Source organism: Eufriesea mexicana, unplaced genomic scaffold (assembly GCF_001483705.2).
Source record: "Eufriesea mexicana isolate 0111107269 unplaced genomic scaffold, ASM148370v2 scaffold395, whole genome shotgun sequence".
NCBI lineage: Eukaryota > Metazoa > Arthropoda > Insecta > Hymenoptera > Apidae > Eufriesea > Eufriesea mexicana.
In genome coordinates this window covers 944,439-965,594 of record NW_016908583.1, presented here as the reverse complement: position 1 = coordinate 965,594, position 21,156 = coordinate 944,439, and the positions used below count along the sequence as shown (strand labels likewise).

The following is a 21,156-nucleotide window of genomic DNA, read 5'->3' as shown; positions in this document are numbered from 1 at the left end:
CAAAAATTAGTAGTTTTTAATAAATTACATTAAATATGCTGATAGAAAAAATATAATTATTTAGAAAGTAATAAAAATCCTTTAGGATTTTGATAATTTTTTATTATGTTATAGAAATCAATATTTTGGACTTTTTCCTATACATATAACTGCCGTTCGATTTCTGTAACACGCTTAAAAATTGTTGAAATCCTGGAGCACGTTTATTTTCAACAATTATCAATAATTATTATTAAGAATTACTTATATAAAAAATGTTGGTTTTGAAATTGTATGTAATATATTATATTAGTACTACTATTACAAGAAAAAAAGAAATTTATATTAATAATAAATGCAATATTATTTATATGTATATATGTATATATGTAGAATATCTATTAAAATATGTATATATGGTAATTAAATTAATAAAGAATGTTTTATCCTGAATCATTACAATAGAATTCCAATAATCTGACATGTATAAATTATGACTGTTTTTCGAACATTGTCTGGTAAACATCGTGAACTATATATTTTACACAAAGGAAGAATACCACCGTCGTACACATTAAATAATTAAGAAGTAATCCAAAACTTTATTTTAAAATATTGCAATTTATTTGTGCAAATTGAATTACAAATATTTTACTTTTGTTAATAAGTTGCATTAGTATATTAACAAATGGTGATTGTTTTTTAAATCACTTTCCTTGTTTTTATTCTATTATAACTGTAGTCCAATTATCCGACATATTTAGCACTTCAATACTATCAAAATCCCGAACGTACTCAATTATTGGAATTTCTTTGTATATTTGTTATATATATTGTCAATATATTTTAAATCGATATAACACATTCTTAAATTTGAAAATTATTCGTTATAATTACTATGGTATTACATATTTTTAGTACTAAAAGTACTGTCTTTAGAAATTTTAAATTTGTATTTACGAAATAAACTTTAAAATATATCTAATGAGGTTATAAACAATTCATAATAATTTGTAAAATCTGCACTTATTCATAAATATATTTAAAAATTACTCTAAATTAATGAAATATATAAATCACTTTAAATATAAATATATAGCGTTACTCTAATATTAAATGTATCACAAAACATTTATTGATACAAAGATGCAAATGATACAAAATAAATTTATTTTATCTACCAAAATTTTGAGCGTAATCTTATTTCATATTACGCAAACAGTTTTAATATTCGATACTTATTTCGTGAGAAATTTATTCTTATTAATAATAATAATAATAATAATAATAATAATCAGTTAATATTTTTAAGTTATTATTTCTTGATGACCATTTTAAAATTGGTTTTACATTTCATTTGATATTGCAATTAGCCTTCCCTGTTTTATAGTTGCCATAATTACAAGAAAAATTTATAATAACATATGTTCCTATAATTGTATAACGATTACCTTATTATTACCATCGATACACTACTATTGAGCGCCTGCGATAAATACTATATCATCATTAGAATTTCTAAATAAATATATGATTATTTTCTTGTGCATTAACACATAAAATATTATATACATCACAAGCTCAAAGAAATTCAATCCCTTTACATTTTACAGATAATTACTGCTACGAAGATCATTTAACAAAGACTAAAAATGTTACATTCACCACTAGGAAATAAACTATATTAATACATTTGTATATAATTGAAGTATGTATAATTGTACAAATCAACAACTAAAATATCGAAAACTATAAATAAAATAATATTGCACTCCGATTACCTCAATGAATTTTTAATACCTCTGAATTGTTTTAATCTATTCTGTAACGATCCTCTATTAAAAACAACATCCTTTATTACCACCACCAAGAACACGTGTTAATTAAGTGCTGCAAATTTTAGGATGTTTGCTTTCGAAGCTTTTTTTTTTACATAAAAGCTGATGATCAAAATTGGGACAAGATAAGTAATATATACAATTTATACTACGATCTTATTAGTACGATCTTCAGTCACCGCTAGTTTCATCTGTCCATATTTTTACAAAGTATTGTACAGAAAAAACTATTATAATAACAAGAATTGTATCTATGAAGTTTTTCAACATAATTATACTATGGTGTTGATCACTTTGTTCTCTTTGTTTTATAACAAGTTGTTCTAATATATGTTGTACATGATTAAGTTTATCACCATATTCTATCATCTGTCTTTCTACATCTTTAATAACATCTATTATCCTACAAATATACCTTCCTGGTTAAAATTATGAGAAGAACATTAATGGTTATTTTATAAAATAAAATTAATTAAAGAAATTACCTTGCAGTAGAACGTTTCCGTTTGCTTACTGACTGACTAGAATCTGAATGTACTTCTGCAGAGGAACTGCCAGAATCATGAGCAGTCTCTGCTAATGGTAAATTATTAGACAATTGTCTTTTGGAAGATTTTAATACAGAGAGTGAAGAACGTGATTCAGCTTGAAGAAGTGGAACCTGTAATACAAATAATAAACTTTGAAAATAATTACATATCTCTTTTCATAAAAATAAAACAAAATTTAAACAAAATTGTTCTTTTCTTGGAAACATATATAACATATAATAATAAAGTCGTATATAAATTGTATTACAATTAAACAATTTAATATGGTAATCTTATTTTGAATGATTATTAAAATTTTATTATATATAGTAACTATCAATAAAAATAAAGTATAAATGTTTTATCAAAATTGCTATTACCGAACATACTATTATCAAAGCTTAGATATCATCTGAAACAAAATCATTGCTTACTTATGATTAGACAAACTATTTGTTTACTTTTTTGTGTATTTTTAAGTACCTATAACTTCCATTAAATGAAACGATTTTATTATGATTCTAATTAATTTACATAATTCATTTGAATGTTTTAAATAATATAAAGAATATAAAATACTAAAGTGTGTGTAACGAATTATTTTTTCGCGTGGAATTAAATGATTAGATAAAAGTATTTTAAAACTCTTATTAGAATGCATGAATGTTATATATTGATATACTATTTATTTTATTAATTTTTGTGTTCCTATACCTGGGACTGTGGTTCAGTGGAAACGATGCTTCCAGTACGCATAATCGGTGTTTTGTGTCTAGTTTTTGTACGCACTATATAATCTTGTTCGTATTGCACAACATCATTTCTAGGATCCCATGGTCGAACATCTGCATGTCGATAAACCCAATTACCCGTTATGATATCCTGTTAGTAATGAAAAATAATTTTTTTTAAGAATAAAAATACTTTAACTTTTTAATTTTATTATTATCTATTACCTGAACAAAATTCTTTGGAACCCATTCTTGTGCTTTAAGTTTTCGTTCTTTAGCTCGTTCTCTCTGTGCTTCTTCTAACTGACGTTTTGCTTCAGTGGCAGTAACTTGATCATCTCTATTGATTGCTTGGGTAACATCATACCATAATTTCTCGCTTTCCCATAAACCTTGGTATTCTAGAGGTACAGTGTATTTTTTCAATCTTTTCTTACGTACCTCTGAAGTAGGATTGAAAAGTACACTTTCTTGCTGTAAGAATAGTTGATATAGTATTGATTTATTGTACATAGAATTTTAGGTGATTAACATACCCCTGTTCTTTTATCTGTTATTAGTATTTGACCATCCCAATACCCTGATATAGTAGCAAGAGTTTCTTTTCCTAGACGTATTCCTCCTGTAACTTGATTCATTTGTTCAGCACCTCCAAGGAATGGCTATTAAATGAATAACCAATTAAATTTATATTTATTATTATATAATATTTCATGTTACCTTGAGTTTAAATTCTAGTTGAGTATGATAACCTGTTTTTTCGCAATTTATATGAACTTTTCCACCTAATTCCATAGATAATGTTCCCATAAGAATTCCTTTACAATGGGCATAGGGTATTGTCATTGTATAATCTTCTCCTCTGGGTAACATTGTCAATATTGCAACACCATCTAGAATTGCTGATGTTGAATTTCCTAAAAAAAATATTTGTATAATAATTAAATAATTCATACATAATTTAAATCATTAATAATTTATTTTGTATATAATTATTTTACTAATAATTTATATAGTTTTGTATAATAATTATTCAAGAGAAATCTTTTATAGACAAAATGAAAAAACGCATATTTACCGTAAAATTTAGATTTAGCAATAATTGTAGCACTAATAGTAAATCCATCTTGGCGATTTGTAACATAAAACCCAGATATAGGTGGATGATGAGATAGCTATTAATATTGAAATGTTTCATATAAGTTTATAATAGTAATAAAAATTGTATAGTAGTACATAAGCATTAAAGATTAAGAAGGTTCTAATAAACACTATACTTGTTCAGCTATATAAAAAGTCCTTGAACCATTAGAGTGTTGCCAATAACAACGAAAAGTTTCACCTAAAAGTGGATTGTATGGTTTCTTCAAACCCTGAGGCTTTTTATAGAATCCAGATAAATACCACTTAACAACTCCTTTCATACGTGTGAATGCATCATCTTCTATTACTGCTCTAAAAAGTAAAAAACAAAATACATAAATATCAACATTTATATACAATTTAAGCGTTTGTATAAAAATATACTTAAACATTCTTCAGTAATTATTTATATCTATACCTACTGTGATAATAAATCTGCATGGTAATAAGAATCAGCCAACTTTTCTAGGAACGAACGAGGTTCTAAAATAAAGGTCGGTAAGACTACCTTTGATAAATCCATGCCTGGTCGAACCTGTTTCATCAAACACCATATTAAAGATTTTTGTTCTTCTTGTAATTCTGTGACTACTTCTCCCGCCTGTATATCAAATACAAATACAAAAATATTAGATAATTTTGACTATAAATATAATATATAGTGCAGCATAATTTATTTTACCGCTCCAAGAACTTCTTGTTCATTCGCGGTATATGGAGTTTCGTTAATAACTTCTTGTTGATCTTCTTTAGCAGAACCTTCAGATTCACTATCCGAAGCACTGATCTCTACATCGGCTGTTACACCGTTCTCCGGCTGGCTAATGTCATCCAGGTCTGTATGTGAGGAGTGCATAGGATCTAGCATTACTACTGTTGAGGTGTCATATTCCAGGACATGTACAGAAGGAACAGTTATTTGCTGAGTAGTAGATGAAATGGGTTTGGAAGTAGTAGATTCAAAATGGGAATAATTATCTTCATCACCGAATCCATCTACAGAATTCGAAGATAAAATAATTTCTGTATCTACAGTAGGAGTTGGAGCTCTATCATGAAATTGCTTATCCCAATATGCCATTGTATGATAAAACTGCTGAAATATTGGAGTTGGTGAAGAACAAACACTTTTAGAATCATTTGTCATAGAAGGTGTTAAAGACCGAGGATACGATAATAAATATCTTTGAGGTGTTGTAAGAGCACAATCAGATAAGCATACTGTAGATATTAAAAGCAAGTATTTCAGGGTGACAAATGTCAGGAAAGGAACAATAATAATATAATTAATTAATATAACTAAAACTCAAGACAAATTTTAATTAAGTATTTTTCCTTTTAAAGTTAATTATAATGCAAATTTCTTGAAAGAAAAAGAGTAGTTTAGCAAAAACTATTATTTTATCTAATATAAAATTTATTTTATGTCACAAAAAATACAATTGTATAATACCTACCATGTTCATCAAAGTGTTTTTCATAATCTGCTTCACTCCATTGAGTTTCATGAGTCGTTGTAGTATCATGAGGTAGAGCACGTGGCAATGCACTTGTTGAACGTACTATTAATGAAGAACAACGTAAAGATAATTCAAGTGCATCCAACCAACATTTACCAGCTGCCTGTGAAGGTGCTCTAAATATTAAATAAGATGTTGGCAAAGGTTGTACAACAGCACCTATAAAAATAATCAAATAACAATACATTTTTTAATTTATAAAAAATTCATTATTTACCAATGGCTTCTTTCTCTGGACCCCTTGGAGCCCATATTGATTGTTCCAGAGGATGAAACAATTTAAAACAAAATCCATCTTTCTTGCTTGGGCGTTCTATTACTTGACACGTATTAAGTAAAACTGTTCCTACCCAATGATTGCTCTGTAATAATTATTTGAGTATAATTATAAATGTAACAAATAAATGCTATAATTAAAAGTAATTATATAGATGAGCACTTTTGTTTTTGGACTTTTGTATAGCAGTAGCAAACCAGGCTTCAGAATACACCATAGCTTTGTCCAACTTTTTAATGTGCCACGAACTTTAAGCCAATCACTCATCACAATAACAGTTGGATCCTTAAATGAACTTAAAAGTTCATTGGCAACTCTTTTCTTTTCCATTCGGTAATTTTTTCTTTGAGCCTTATATGATTCTTTTCTTGTTAACTTACAAGAATCTAAAGACTAAAATTATATAAAAATAAAAAGACATTTCCAATGTTTTCAAACAGTCAGCTAAATATCTTGTACCTTATCAGATGCATTATCTATCTTTTGATTTGCTTCACCCATTGTAGATAGTCCTATAAAAAATAAATTATTTAAAAATTATTTGATTAAATATCAGGCAAACATTGATATTATAATAATATAAAAATACATTTACATTCATTCAATTTTAATTTAGCAATAAATTGTAATGTTTAGAAGTAAATGTTAATAAAAAATAGTAGATAGTTATTACATAAAGCATTTTTAGTGTGAATTACGTAATTCAAAACATCATATGTTAAATAAACTACTAAATAAAATTAATATAAATTGATTGATTAATTTGATGATTAATATAAATGATTTTTATAAAGATTTTCTTCAGATTTCATACCGAAATGTGCTTTGTAAAATTATTCAAATGTATTAATGGCAGTATACAGTTTCAAATTGATAAATGATTTGATGGAACATTATGTAAAGAATTATAACTATAACTGTGTCTAGTATATGATATACTTTTTTAATATATAATTAATTCAAATCAGAAACCTTAAAAATAATTGAGTTTAAAACATTCATGTAACAAGCTTGGTAAATACAATTTTAATAATTTTATAGGAATATAAATTTATTGATATCTAAAAGAAGTTATAATTGAAAAATATATAAAATTAAATAATAAGATACACTTTATTTATTATAAAGTATAGTAATTATTTTGTAGTTTACACAAAAAATTATTTCATATATTAGATCATATTAACATAACGCATTATGCAGTTAGCATCTTTTTGTTAGACCTTCCAAACCCACATTTTTTCATTTACATTAAAAGATCGTATTGAATAAAAGATACTGATTATATTTATTTTAATTGCAAGTTAAATAATGTAGCACTTATGAACTATAAATTTTATATGTAATTATTATACAAAAATATGATTGACTTAAAACTTATATTCATAATAGTAAAGTATTTAATAAACATATGTAATAATTTGTCAGCCACAGAAGGTTATATAGTATATAAAAATTACATTTCAGAGCTCATAAATCAGTATAATAGTATGCAATTTCAAACAGGAAATAAGAAAATTTGCACTTCCTTACAACTAATCAACTACTCGAACAAGTGAAACATTTTATATTAATTTATACGAAAGTTAAAAAAAGCACCTAATAAATTACGAATTACTGTCCATTACAATCATTAACATAACTTTATGATTATACCTGGAGATAGTGGAGGTGCAGCAGTTGCAAAATTTACACTTGTTGATAAGGACTCTGTTGATGGAAGTTTAGATAATGTTGCAGACTGAACTTGAACACTGCTTCGTCGAAGTTGTTGATCCACTGGTTCTATATATTTAGTTTTATTTTCAGTTACTATTACTATTTATCAATATTTCTACAACTGTTTCATGAAAATATATGTTTTACAGATTTATATAGATATTTATCTTTTGAAGTCACAGATTTTTTAATTTTTAAGCTGACATATTCACCAGTAAAAATACTATGATTAAATTGCACCATATTGCATTCCAAAGTATAAATCCATTTTAGCAATGCTAACTATGAACTGCTAATAATATTAATTTTTAAAGATAACATGATTCTAAATTTAATCTAATATATGAAATTGTAAAAGAAAAACAATTGTAGCAATAAATAAAATGTGTACATAGACTTTTACAATGTGTAAAAATCTATGAATTCTTTAGAAAAGTTTGTATGCATCAGAAATTAGAATTTATTTTATATTCTAAATATTGAGAAATGTACCTTTGAATAAAGAGTGTTTATTTGAATATTATTAAAGAACATAAAGCAAAAATAATAATAAATTTCAATACTAGTACATGCACCAGTTATACTACATCTAAGTAACATAAAATTATTCATGCACTATGAATATTGAAATACTAAGAAAACATTATTTTCTAGCTTACACATAATATTCCTTATAAAAACTTATCAATAAATGTCTATATAATATACCATAACATACTAAGAAATGAAAAATGTGCTAACAGCATGAATGTATTATGTTAACCTGATACATTCAGTAACATGGTATTTTAGTAATTCTAATAGTACAAGTTATCTTCTTTATTAATGCGACAATATTAACAGAGATCACATTTGGACAACAAATGAGATCAATTCATGTATTATAAATTTTATTTATAGTTTATTTGATAACATAAGATGATGATGCAATAAGTTTTAACTGAAAGAATATGCATAATCTGAAAACAGAATATTATACATATGTGTGTACACATCTACTTATTTATTTTTGTGATTCTAATACTGAGACTTGCAACTATATGCACATAATACATATTAATAAGCCTACTTAGCTTACTTGGTAATATACCATATCCACTGTCATTAACACCTTTAAATGGTAATTAGCTATAGTATATTCACTTTACAAATTACTTAATAAGTTATTAAAATAATATTCTTAACCACTAAATCACTATAAATTTAGAAATAATTTTTTAGAAAGATATAATAAATTATAATTGAATGCCACCAATAAGAAGAAAATATATATATATAGAAAATTATTCACTGAATTAATTAAATTTTAATATCATGTATACAATTATGTATATAACTAAATTGACATCCATAGTCAATAATTATGTGCCAACATATTTTTCTTAAACCTTTATGGTACATTTATTTTTAAGAACATAAAAATTAATTTAAAATTATAAAATTTATATGATACTTACGATTACTAAGTGATCTGCTTACATTTGGTGGTGTCATAGTTTTAAAGGAATCAGAAGTACTTCCAACAGACATAGAATGAGTTTCTGATTGTGATCGATGTTCACCCCCAGGTACCACAATTGGTTGGGAAATCATTATGGATCTATTGTGTTAAACATATATGTCTTATAATTAAAATGATCTTGGTACATAATTTTGAAAATGAGTAAAAACACAAAAAAATTATATTTTAACACAATAAAAAATAGTCACATCAACTATTAGTAGTTATCAGAATTAAGAAAATGATACACATCACAATAATGGAAACAGTAGATAATACTTGTCATTATAAAATGCTACGTAATCATAATTAAATGTCTCTTGAGTATGTCACTTTTCTTTTTTACAAAATAAGCACTATAATAGATAACAACAATTACTTAAATAAAAATAACAATGAAAAAATTTTAAATAATACGCAAAACATATCAAAATCCCATTTGTTATTTTATCATGCATCAAAAATTATATAAATAATTTTACTGTTAAGGTAAATTTACTGGCATATGTGTAAAAAAGATATTACGTAAAGTAATTACACATACCTGATTTTGAACAATTGTTTGTCTAGTCAATAATTACGTGTTATAATGATTAATTACACGTACAAAAAGGTTCTAAAGCGCAAAGAGCAAGGATGCGAATATTACACTCACTATCATATATATAATTAAAATTTTTAGATTTGATACACTTTGCAAATTACATGATTTTTCACTGATATAATTACAAACATTCGAAGCAAAAAAAGCGATATACATCGACGTCAGAAGTACGACGGCGCGAGCGCAAAGTCCGATGTTCCATTGATCACTTACTGTTATAGCGTAACTATAAACATATGGACCTGTTAAGTTATTCACAATGAAAATATACGACGCATAAAACGTCGCAAATGTATTTTCTATTGATACAGAGCTGATGAGGCGTAAACATTTTAGCGAATGAGAATTACTTCCCGGTATAACACAATTTATTTGTTGGAATAGCGAAACAATTATATACATTAATATGTTCAAATTAAATGCATTATTCAATTGATTAATTAAATATATAGCAAAAATAATACAATGTTTTATTGAGGATCACATGGTAAATATTTTTTCTTGTACATTGCTATAGACTAGAATAATTTCAACGAAAACAATATAAAAATTTAATGTATGTAAAATATTTTGATGGATCAAAATAATTAATGTAAATGCGCAAACATATGAAATAAAAATTTCTACGTGCTTGATAATATGAATACATTAATTGTGTCAATTGTTAATTTGAAATTCGTGTTTACGAATTTATTTACCGCAATTTATTGATGCCCATGTGTATCTTCACATGTTACGTTTCACAAATAAAATAAATAATATAGAAATCGTTTTTCTATAAAATATAATAAAATTATTTAACTTGTGAGTTACAAATCAAATATTTAAACTAAATCAAATACACTCAAACATAACGTTCAAAGTAAAACTGAGCGAAATCTTAAAGAAACGCTACCTATATTATTTTACATTGAATAGACTGAATAGTAATTATCATTACGTCATACGTGACATCCTAATAAATAAGTACTTGTCTTTAAAAAATATGATAATAAATTAAATTAATTATTTTAAGAAAATTTTTTACTTAAACAATATAATACATCACTTCTTATTTATATACATATATTCGATTCTTTCTGTCCAACTATTCATTACCTGCATCAAAAGGTACTAACTTCAGTTTATACATTCATCTTATACCTAAGTTAATAAAGACAGTATTCGCGAAATAATGACAAGCAATAGGTGTGTTTACTGTTCTATATTTTATGTATTTTTATAAATATTTTTAAGTTTGATTTAATATTGTAAAATATTACAGAGATACTTAAATTTATATAAATATTAAATCATTAAAAACTTATAATAAACAGAAACTTTTGATTAAATTATATTTTAATTTTTAAATAAATTTACAATATAATATTGAAGAAATATGAATCGTCATCCAAATACGGATTATAAAAATCGTAGTGAACTTCAAGTAGAATTGGAAAGCCAATTTATTTTACGTTTACCACCGGTAAATTCATTATTTTGTTATTTAAACTGAGCTATTCAACATTATGGAACAACCAATTTCAAATATAATTATAAATAATTAAACCTTTTAAGGAACCAGCTCGTGTTTTACGAGAAACATTACGTAATGGATTATCCTTAAAAGATAGACTAAGTATAAAATTGGAAAATGATATGCGTTATGGTGAGGTTAGATTTGATCATTGGCTTCTCCATGGAAAGGTAAAATCAATAAATATTTTCGTACGATATAGATATAAATATAAATATAATATTATGAAAGAATAATTTAAGAAGAAAATGTTACAATTCAGGTTGTTGATTTACCAACAATTGTAGAATCCTTGAAAACTATTGATAACAAAAGTTTTTATAAAACTGCTGATATATGTCAGGTAAAAATGTTTATAACTAATTTTAAATTGTTCTCACAAGTTTGCATTTCTATTATTCCATTATTTATAGATGCTAATTTGTAAGGAAGAAGATGATCATACTACCACAGATGAAGAATCTCCAGTTAGACAAAAGAAAAAAGATCCTAATAAAGTGGATAAGAAGTTTTTATGGCCTCATGGTATAACTCCTCCTACGAAAAATGTTAGACGTAGGAGGTTTAGGAAAACTTTGAAGAAGAAATATGTAGAAGCTCCAGAAATTGAAAAAGAAGTGAAACGTTTATTAAGGGTAGATAATGATGCAGTTAATGTTAAATGGGAGGTTATATGTGAGGATGAAGATCAGTCAAAACCAATCAAAGTCTCATCATCTGGTACAGTGAAAACTAAAAGAGAAAGTATTAATGGCAATACTTCTCAAAGTCTTGACGTCGGTAAGTAGTATAAGTAGAAATATAGAAAGGATGATATAAAATAATTAGTAAAAAAAAATTTATATATTAATTTATAGCGGAACATGATATATTTGGTGAACCTGTAAGTGATAGTGAAGAAGATGATGAGGAAGCAAATATAAATGTGATGGAATTAGATGAAAATAGTCGGCTTTCTGCAGACAGCAGAGTATCAGATTCTAATTCTATGCAAGCTACATATTCAGAAAGATCTAATAATAATGCAGCAACAAATAGTAACCTTGTCACGCAATTTAGCAAAGAAATGTTCCAAAGTGATAATAATATGGAAGTTGAAGTAGAAAAATCAGAAGATGCGTCTTCATCAAAATTACCTAAAGTTGAACAATTCCATTCAGAATATATTATTTCTGAAAACTTTTCAGAATCACCTTCTGCCTCGGTATCAAAAGGTATACATACACACATATATAAATATATGTATATATATTTTTATAATAGTACACGATTTATGTTTAAATATATTATAGATTCATTACAAGCACGTCTTGCGACTTTACATGCGGAATTAGCTGAACTACGACAAAGAAGACAACAACAAGAACTTGAAATAGCCAATATTGAAAATGTTAAACTAAGACAAAGATTTCAAGAAATATTGGATAATTTACTAACACAAGAAATGCAAAAAGTTCAAGAAGTAAGTATTGTTATTCAAGTAATTATGAATAGCGACTATATCATAGTATTAGCTTTTTTATGTTATGTAATTATTATATTTCAGATTCAAGACCTAGAGTTAGGATAGTGTTGATGTATCATTGTATAGTTGCAATAAATTATATATAATCAAAATATTTATATTCATGAAGTTCTTTGCAGTAAAATGTTCCAAACTTACCTATTTCTTTATTTTCAATTTTCTTTTAGTGTAATATAATATTTCATTATTTAAATATGAAGTTATATATTTACATATACTTTAACATGTATATAAAATGTGCATAAAATATACAAAGTGTTAAATAAATTTTTTAATTATTATTTTTAAATAACCAGCTGTTATAAGGTAAATTAAATCATTATTGATAATATTTAAAGAACATAAAATATTACAAATTTTGAAATATTATATGTTATACAATAATTTAATGTAGTTAGTTAATTGTTAAATTAAAAATTATTGTACAATGCATAATCAAGAAATGCACCAATGAAAGTTCAGCTTGAATGCTCGACTAAGCAGACGAGATACAACAGGACGACCGACCATAATGGCTGCCTCGTATTGAATGTAAATACGGTGCAGATCTTTATTTTATTATAGTGTCAAATAATAAAGTGTTGTTAAGGTAATTATTCTTATATCCCAATTTTTCATTTTTCTTGTAATGATTAAGATATATAAAAGTATTTTTCATTAACACTTTTTATTCTTTACAATCGTTGTTTGTTATACTGTTTTCTTTATTTGACAGCAATGTCAATGAATTATGAGCGAATTGTTAAACTAATTAATAATTATCTAATTATTATTTTATTCGATAATTGTACGATTATAGTATGTCTAATTTTTATAATCGTATTTCATTTGCACCGTGTTCTAAATTATAATTATTCTATGTAATCGTAGCTGTACTATATGTTGAATTCTATCATTTTTAACGATTGTGATATTTCACTTCGAAAACCAATTCTTGTATTTCTAAAAAATTTGTTAAAACATCGAATAACGAAACTGATATAAAGAAATTATATAAAGATGCATATGTGAACATATTCCATATGTTTTTTATATTAATGTAATCGAAATACTATAAATTATGTCGAATTTGATGCATTGTTTCAAAATACTTTGCTCATGAATTTCAAGAGTTTATGCTAATTATTGAAATTATATAATTTTAAATATGAATTAAAAATTGTTATTAAAGGAAGTCTAACATTTTGATTACTAATACCTTATAATAAACTTCGCGAATATATAACAGTAAATTAATAAAAATTATTATGCAACTATAATTGTAAGATTTTTGCCGTTTTACGGACTATTTTAATTGTAGCATTATCAGATGTGCGGTATACGCCCTTCCGTTTTTGATAATTGTTTAGTATTTTTTTTAAACGAAATTTTATATTTTGCTTTATATTATAACGTATAATATATATATATACTATAAATTTACATTGTTTGAATCATATAATTGAATTAATTATTTGAATAATAAATTGTACGATTTTGTAGAATAGTGTAATAATAATTTATCCAATTATTATAAGAGGAATTGTAAGAATATATAATTTTATACTTATAGTTTACTAATATAATAACTATTACGTTGATTTCAGATATAGGCGTTACGATGGCCGACAAGGGATCTGACTTTTGTGAATACATATGGAACCATGAATTCGTTATGCAACGTCTACTTTCTATGGTAGGTGTTGACGATCGAATTTTTCATTAATAACTTAGATCAAAATCTTTTAATATATATTATTTATCCTTTTAAATATCTCGAAATTATTCAACTTATAGATACTCTTTATTGATGTTATAATATTTGTTAAAAATCATAAGTTGCTCGAATTGTTTTATCATTATCATCATCATCATCAATATCATCATCTTTGGTTATTCTTATTATTTCTATCTTTTCCTTTTTATATTTGTATTCGACTTAGCGTCTGTAATTAAGCAGTTTCGCAATAATTGAGATTAATGTTATGCTGCTTAATATGAAATATTTTCCATGTATGTAGTGAATACTTTATTTTTATTCGATGTTTAAAAATTGTCATAATAAGCACTTTTATAAGAACATATTTTGTTACCAATTTTTTCATTAGCCTTATACAATTAAACACGAATAAATAAAGTTTGTAATCTGTAATAAATCTATAATAAATTATAATTTCATTATAATATTAGGTTTTTTTCGCATATTAGATACATTTTTATTACGCCAATCATGGTTAAATATTTTACAAACGATATTTTATTGTTTCAGTTGCAACAGGGTCAAAATTACTGTACAGATAATGAATGTTTTAGCATGTCACAATGTAAGTATATTTATATTTTATTATTGATATAATTTTTTACTTTAATCAGCAATTTTTATTACTAATTTTTCAGTACCGGGACCACGTAATGCTCCGCCATCTTCAAACTTTTTCACGACTTGCTTAATTATTATATTCGCTGTTCTAATGTATGTTCTTAGATCAAATTGTATTCGTCAATTAAAAAACGATATTGTTAAAGATCGAGATAACGAAAATGTAAGTATTATATTTAAATTTAGTTTCAGTAACTTAATTTTTATTTTACTGATATTCTGCCAGAATTTTAACATAATTTTTTTAGGATCCGAACGATGATCCTCCCGTACCACCACCGACAGCATACTAAGATGTATAATACTATAAAAACATGTTTTCATTTGAATTTTTATAATAGAATCTGCTGATCTTATGATAACAAAGGGAATGGAAAGAGAATAATCAATTAATACATTCGATTTATACGATATTGCTAGCGTATATTTGATCTGATTCAATAAGTATTGTAATTTCCTTTCACATAGCTGAAGATCATTATATTTATACACATCAATGAGTATCCGTTTTCTCTCCTTCCGTTTTATTTACCAATATTTTTCATATGTCAAGGATATATGTAAAAGAAAAAAAATATTTTATTTTTAAAACAGTTTGAGGATTTGCTATACACGCGATATCATAATAAAAAATAACACGATTTATGGCAAGGTTTTTCAAATATTATACTTTTTACTTGCTTTTTTAAGGATTATCAAGATGGAAAACCAGATATAACAAAATTACAATCTCTTTAATGTTTACTATAAAACCTAAATATTTGAATCATTTTTCCAACATTTTCCAAAGTTATTAATCTATCCTTTTCATATGGTATAATCTAATATAAACAAATTTTATTGTAATCTAATTTGTATCCTAAAGGTATTGTACAGAGAAGAATAATTTAAAAATAAAATTTTGATTTCATACATTGAATATGAAATGAAACATTTGTAATATAAAATAACATCTGCCTGTTATATATTTTTTAGAATATTTGTTGTATTTTTAAAAATTAACATGTATTTTACATTTGTTTTTCTTCGTAAAAAATAGGCTGATGCTTTGAGACAATGTGAAATGTTGATAATGTCTTAATGTTTCATTTCTTGAAAAATACAGTGTTATTACTTTTTTTAAACTAAATAACAATATACATTTCTATTTGCTTAAGGCTAGTAACTTATGAGTTTGAAGAAAATATGTACTGAAAAAGATGATTACATACATACATACTTACATAACATATGCATATATATACGCGCGCGTATGTATGTAACAGAAAAAGATAAAATGTACTAAATTAAACGTATAAGTAGCCTTATGAAATCAGTATACTATTTTCTAGTGATTCATTGATATTTAATGTACGTGCACGCGTGTGTATTGCATGTTCTAGAAAATAAACATATACATTGATAATACAAATTCATTTTAGAAATCATAATTTTGGCGAAGTTCTTCAATTTTCTTTTCTTTTCTTTTTTTTAAATATTAAACTTACTAAATTTTCATCCTGTTTACATACATTTTCTACAATATAAATAAATGTATTAGAAATAGATGTAGTTTTTAGAGGGAGGATAAAAGATATATGTTTCATATATAATATTATTGAAGTGCTTCTATCAGTATCTTATTATCATTATTACAAAAACACGTTTCTTTCTTTATTTACATATATACATACCTTTATTTAAAATTGGTGAATTTTCTAATATCATTAATTTTCCAATTAAAAAATGGAAATAAAACTTTTTATACAAAAATAGTAAACAAAGTTTTTAATTAACAATTTCAATATTGATTTTAATTGTATGTTTATAGAACTTGTTCGTATATACAGAATAATATAGAATGAACTCCAGCAGTGTATGGAAGTCATTAAAATAAGAAAAAATATTCAGATAAACATATGATATTACTTTAATTTTTATAATTAACTGTACTCTTCTTTTAATTTAAAGAAAATTGTAGTTTATTTATGTACAATGATGATCATTTTAATCAATTAATGAAGTATTCATTTGTTACCTTAAGTAAATAGGTTGATTGCGAAAAATTAATTTGTCAATTCAATTTGTCAGGCTTAAATTCTCTGAAATTTTATTTGTAGAGTTTTTCGTTTATATTTTATCTCTAATAGATAATGTTGACATAATCCTATAGTGTATTGAAGTAGACCAATAAATTCAAATAATAAATGGCACTATTTAACCGGCGAGGATTTTCTTTGAAAGCTTCTGCTTGAACTGTAGGTGCTTTGCACCTAAAACAATTTTTGTGAAAACAGAAACTCACATACAGAAATCATATATTTAAATAAATGTTTTTCCTTATTTTAGTGCACTGAATACAACCATTAAGTTATACCTAAAGATTCTTCTCATATTTTATTACATATAAAAATCCCACTTATACTAATAAAAGCATTTGCTAATTCTGAAATTATTTGAACTTATAAAAAAAATTAAGTGCAATGTACAGTGATAGGTATAAGATGAATGCTTAATCTAATTGAATAATAAAAGTAAGTTTATAAGCTGTTTGTTGAATATCAAATAGTTTGTATTCATATACAGTATATTATATGAGAAAATGCCACTAATTAATAGAAAAATAGTATATATTTGTACTTTTTATAAGTGAGATACTATGAAATTTTGTTAAAAGTTCTGAATATTTTTTTTAGTTTTACGGTATAGATAGGAAGACCAATAAAAAGGGTAATTGCATTTTACATCAAGGCCTCCCACTTACATAAATTCATTATGTGCAAAACGTTTAATACATTTTAATATACTTGTTAGAATGATTTAAAGCCCCTAACATCTTGTTTATGAACAAAAATGAAGTAAAAACCATCTTCAATTATCATGGATTAAAAAAGAAATTTGTAATTACAATTAAAATGTTAGATATTTTTTGTTTTGACAGATACACGGTTAAATACAACAATAAGGAATAAACATGTTGTTTGTACGTTTTCTAACGTACAAAGAATATATTTCCATTGAAAAACGACATATATTTAGACTAATCATAGATAAAAATATATATCATTCTCTAATTAGAAATATAATTACATATTTATGACGATTCTTCATGAAGTTTTGCTAATGTATTTCTTACTTTCTGTAAGACTTCAGTCATTTGTTCATACTTACCTGTTGAATCCGGTAAATTTTCAAAATTTATCAAATTACAAATATCCTTTGAAAATTTTTCAGATGGTGGCAATTTACTATATGGTGATGTACTTTGTAATACAGGTGTGCCTAAATCAATAGATTTCACACTTCCTTGACTTGTATTTACTCCATTTTGACGAATGCGGTCTGATTTTGGAGTAACTTCATTACTGGGTGGTGGCATATCAGAGTTTAACATCAAATTCGAAGAATTGCTTTTTGATAGAACATCTGAATTTGAGTTAGTTTCCTGAAGTTCTACAAGCAATTGTTTTTTCATGTTTTCCAATTCGGATAATGACGGAGAATTTGCACGCGAAGAGGGTAATATGCTATCTTCCTATAATGTTTTGTACAAATATCTCATTTTCTAGTATGTTATATGGAAATATTTTGTTTTTACACACATTTTATATTGACAGGGATTGTAGATACATATAATACAATGTTATACATACCAGTGACTCAGAAAGTTGCAACTCTTGAGAATGATAATCTGAATCTTCAGAAATTATATGTGTTGATAATGGTGGTTCCGGTGGTTTTAAAGGAGATTCTCGTGGTAATGGCGGTACAAACAGTCCATTAGTGGATACATAATCTACTACACTTTCTATTTCATAAAAAGTAATGTTTATCTAGTTGTTTCAAAAAAAGAATTTCAAAACAGACTGAAATTTCTATACCTTCAACATCTTCAATTTGCATTTCAGTAGGTTCTGGTGCTGTCTCTTCTGATGTATTATTAGAAATGTTGAGTTTTTTTCTCTTGTATCCATCATCTGCCTTTTTCCCCCTTAATTTTAGTAACATTCTTTGTTTACTATGAACAGTCAACATTGATGATACCCAGTACTGTCCATGTTCCTATTGTTCATGATAAATTTTCATTAATTTAGTTCTACAAGAATACATTATTTTTTTCCATAAAATTTTCTATTGCTTACATCACGAGTACCAGGTGGAGCTGGTACATTAAAACCAGGAAAATCATATATTTTTTTTATGTCATATTGATCTCTGTCTCCTTCTTCAATAATAGTATCTGGTTTATCATTAGGGTTTTTTTCAGCAATACCATCGGAATTAAATAAGGACAAACCAGAGTGTTGTAAACATGCTTCTAAAACCATAAAGATTATATACCTGTATATATGTTTGGGTAATTCATTATCTCTAAGACCTAGTGCTCTACGTAAATTGTTACTTAATTGACCAGGAATTATATGACCAAATCTTTGATTATCTTCAAAGTGATATCTAACACTTTTTGAATATCCTTTCATATGGAAATTTTTTCGATTTGTTTCTATTTTGGCATAATTTCGTGGTTCTGGACAATCTCGTAAATTATGATTTCCCAAACAATTAAAACACATAAACTTTGATAAACAGTCATCCTTTGGTTTTGCATCTGATTCTAATTTTATTTTATCAAACACATTTTCATATTTCTAGAATAATAATTAGTGATATTAAAATATTAAACAGATAATAGCAATAACAATAATTAACATGTTGTCTGCTTGATTAATTCAGCACAACTTGTTCATAACACTGAAATAAATTAGGTTTTAATTTAATAGAATTGTAATATATGCATATAATATGTATATAATTAAAAATATGAATATAAATGAACAACATTGTGATAATGATGTTGAAAATTTTAGTTATAAATATTGTCATTTATTTAAATTAAATATTTTTACTACTCTTGGTATTGCTAATTACCACCATTTATCGCAATTGACAAATTAAATGTTGACCATAGATGACCTTTGCGACTTCAATGTATTAATAATTATTTAGCTATTTGAAGTGTAAATATTTATTTCCTGTATATAAATACTGAATAGTAGAATAAAAAACAGACCTTGCCATAAGTTGGAACATCAAACTCATCTTTAAGTTTTGGTTGTTTATCTACTGTGAACAAAGTATCACATATTATATCCTGACTATCTTCACTTTCTGTCGCAATTTCAATAGATTGATTCATAGAATCAATATCATTATCCCAAAATTCTAACGTTAAACCATTATCATTTTCTTGACTTTTAATCTTGGAAGATATTAATTCTTCTAGAAACTCTTTTATTTTTTTATTATATTGCCTAAAAATTCAATAAAAGAAATAAAAATGAAGTTATCTCAATAAAAGACAGCTAGGTAGATTAAATAATATTGCTTTTAGTATGCATATATAAGTATATAATAACTGACAAAATCAACTTGATTATTGTGTAATTTATCTAATTTGATAAAAAATTTATCAAAAATATACAAAATATTTTACAAATACTAAATGAATAAATATGCTTTCAAAAAAAAAGGGACAAAATAATGCCTTACCGTGAGACATTTTCATCTCGAAATATAACCTTCAAAAATGGTTTTAACGTATTTGCACTGTCGCAAGTTTGTGTTATCGATGCATTTTTGTTATTATCCATATAATCACTAGTTACGCTCGTTTCATTTGCATCGTTGTTCGATGATGAATTTTTTTCAATCGAACATTCACCTTGATCATTATCAGTAACATTGATGGCATCTTGGCTTGAGTCCAAATCTATCACCTCTTCGTCGGTGTCTTCGATAGTAATCGTAGAATTCATGGAAATACTATCGACACTGATACGATGACATATATGAAATTGTTTTATATAGTGAACACGTGATTTTGTTGTATGAAAACTTTCCTTCTTTCAAGCTTTTGACTGAAAGAAAACACGAC

General features: G+C 25.5%; 4 protein-coding genes across 8 annotated transcripts; 2 read left to right on the top strand and 2 right to left on the bottom strand.

The window, feature by feature from the left end:
* Positions 1-1,756: 1,756 nt before the first annotated feature.
* On the bottom strand, positions 1,757-10,686 carry Orp8 (Oxysterol-binding protein-related protein 8). Of its 4 annotated transcripts, none has more exons than XM_017896832.1 (17): positions 10,541-10,686; positions 9,195-9,337; positions 7,675-7,803; positions 6,478-6,530; positions 6,181-6,411; positions 5,959-6,103; positions 5,679-5,900; positions 4,904-5,094; positions 4,644-4,822; positions 4,356-4,533; positions 4,157-4,253; positions 3,799-3,995; positions 3,615-3,740; positions 3,304-3,552; positions 3,062-3,229; positions 2,303-2,478; positions 1,757-2,220 (listed from the first exon to the last, which is right to left on the bottom strand). In XM_017896832.1, exons 1-17 carry the CDS (start codon positions 10,558-10,560, stop codon positions 1,989-1,991), a joined length of 2,736 nt encoding a protein of 911 aa, XP_017752321.1. In that variant the 5' UTR covers positions 10,561-10,686; the 3' UTR covers positions 1,757-1,988. The 4 variants fall into 4 exon arrangements, with proteins under 4 accessions (XP_017752321.1, XP_017752323.1, XP_017752322.1 ...); XM_017896834.1 differs by having other exon boundaries at positions 4,904-5,058; XM_017896833.1 differs by lacking the exon at positions 10,541-10,686 and adding an exon at positions 9,783-9,909.
* Positions 10,687-11,220: 534 nt separating this feature from the next.
* Positions 11,221-12,928, top strand: Taf7 (TATA-box binding protein associated factor 7). Its single transcript, XM_017896818.1, has 7 exons — positions 11,221-11,307; positions 11,400-11,528; positions 11,621-11,701; positions 11,772-12,138; positions 12,216-12,572; positions 12,651-12,820; positions 12,905-12,928. Exons 1-7 carry the CDS (start codon positions 11,221-11,223, stop codon positions 12,926-12,928), a joined length of 1,215 nt encoding a protein of 404 aa, XP_017752307.1.
* A 449-nt stretch (positions 12,929-13,377) lies between these two features.
* Positions 13,378-15,720, top strand: LOC108545327 (small integral membrane protein 14). Of its 2 annotated transcripts, none has more exons than XM_017896877.1 (5): positions 13,378-13,472; positions 14,470-14,558; positions 15,132-15,186; positions 15,260-15,405; positions 15,491-15,716. In XM_017896877.1, exons 2-5 carry the CDS (start codon positions 14,484-14,486, stop codon positions 15,533-15,535), a joined length of 321 nt encoding a protein of 106 aa, XP_017752366.1. In that variant the 5' UTR covers positions 13,378-13,472; positions 14,470-14,483; the 3' UTR covers positions 15,536-15,716. The 2 variants fall into 2 exon arrangements, with proteins under 2 accessions (XP_017752366.1, XP_017752365.1); XM_017896876.1 differs by lacking the exon at positions 13,378-13,472 and adding an exon at positions 14,169-14,226 and having other exon boundaries at positions 15,491-15,720.
* A 2,595-nt stretch (positions 15,721-18,315) lies between these two features.
* Positions 18,316-21,150, bottom strand: LOC108545283 (zinc finger CCHC domain-containing protein 8 homolog). The gene is made up of 6 exons (XM_017896817.1): positions 20,772-21,150; positions 20,293-20,533; positions 19,364-19,870; positions 19,103-19,283; positions 18,875-19,029; positions 18,316-18,756 (listed from the first exon to the last, which is right to left on the bottom strand). The coding sequence occupies exons 1-6, from the start codon at positions 21,035-21,037 to the stop codon at positions 18,316-18,318; spliced, it is 1,791 nt and encodes a 596-aa protein (XP_017752306.1). The 5' UTR covers positions 21,038-21,150.
* Positions 21,151-21,156: the final 6 nt, after the last annotated feature.

Bases quoted from the DNA above. Each gene is read 5' to 3' on its own strand.
- Taf7 (XM_017896818.1), top strand. From the start codon at position 11,221: ATGAATCGTCATCCAAATACGGATTATAAAAATCGTAGTGAACTTCAA. The intron at 11,308-11,399 runs GTAAATTCATTA...AAACCTTTTAAG, and splicing joins TTATTTTACGTTTACCACCG to GAACCAGCTCGTGTTTTACG. The intron at 11,529-11,620 runs GTAAAATCAATA...GTTACAATTCAG, and splicing joins ATTGGCTTCTCCATGGAAAG to GTTGTTGATTTACCAACAAT.
- LOC108545327 (XM_017896876.1), top strand. From the start codon at position 14,193: ATGTGCGGTATACGCCCTTCCGTTTTTGATAATT. The intron at 14,227-14,469 runs GTTTAGTATTTT...CGTTGATTTCAG, and splicing joins CCCTTCCGTTTTTGATAATT to ATATAGGCGTTACGATGGCC. The intron at 15,406-15,490 runs GTAAGTATTATA...TAATTTTTTTAG, and splicing joins AAGATCGAGATAACGAAAAT to GATCCGAACGATGATCCTCC.
- Orp8 (XM_017896832.1), bottom strand. From the start codon at position 10,560: ATGGGCATCAATAAATTGCG. The intron at 7,804-9,194 runs GTAAGTATCATA...CTAAATATATAG, and splicing joins AAGCAGATCACTTAGTAATC to AACCAGTGGATCAACAACTT. The intron at 5,901-5,958 runs GTAAATAATGAA...TTATTTTTATAG, and splicing joins TCCAGAGAAAGAAGCCATTG to GTGCTGTTGTACAACCTTTG.
- LOC108545283 (XM_017896817.1), bottom strand. From the start codon at position 21,037: ATGAATTCTACGATTACTATCGAAGACACCGACGAAGAGGTGATAGAT. The intron at 19,871-20,292 runs GTCTGTTTTTTA...TTATTATTCTAG, and splicing joins ATGTTCCAACTTATGGCAAG to AAATATGAAAATGTGTTTGA. The intron at 18,757-18,874 runs GTATGTATAACA...AAAACATTATAG, and splicing joins TGCAACTTTCTGAGTCACTG to GAAGATAGCATATTACCCTC.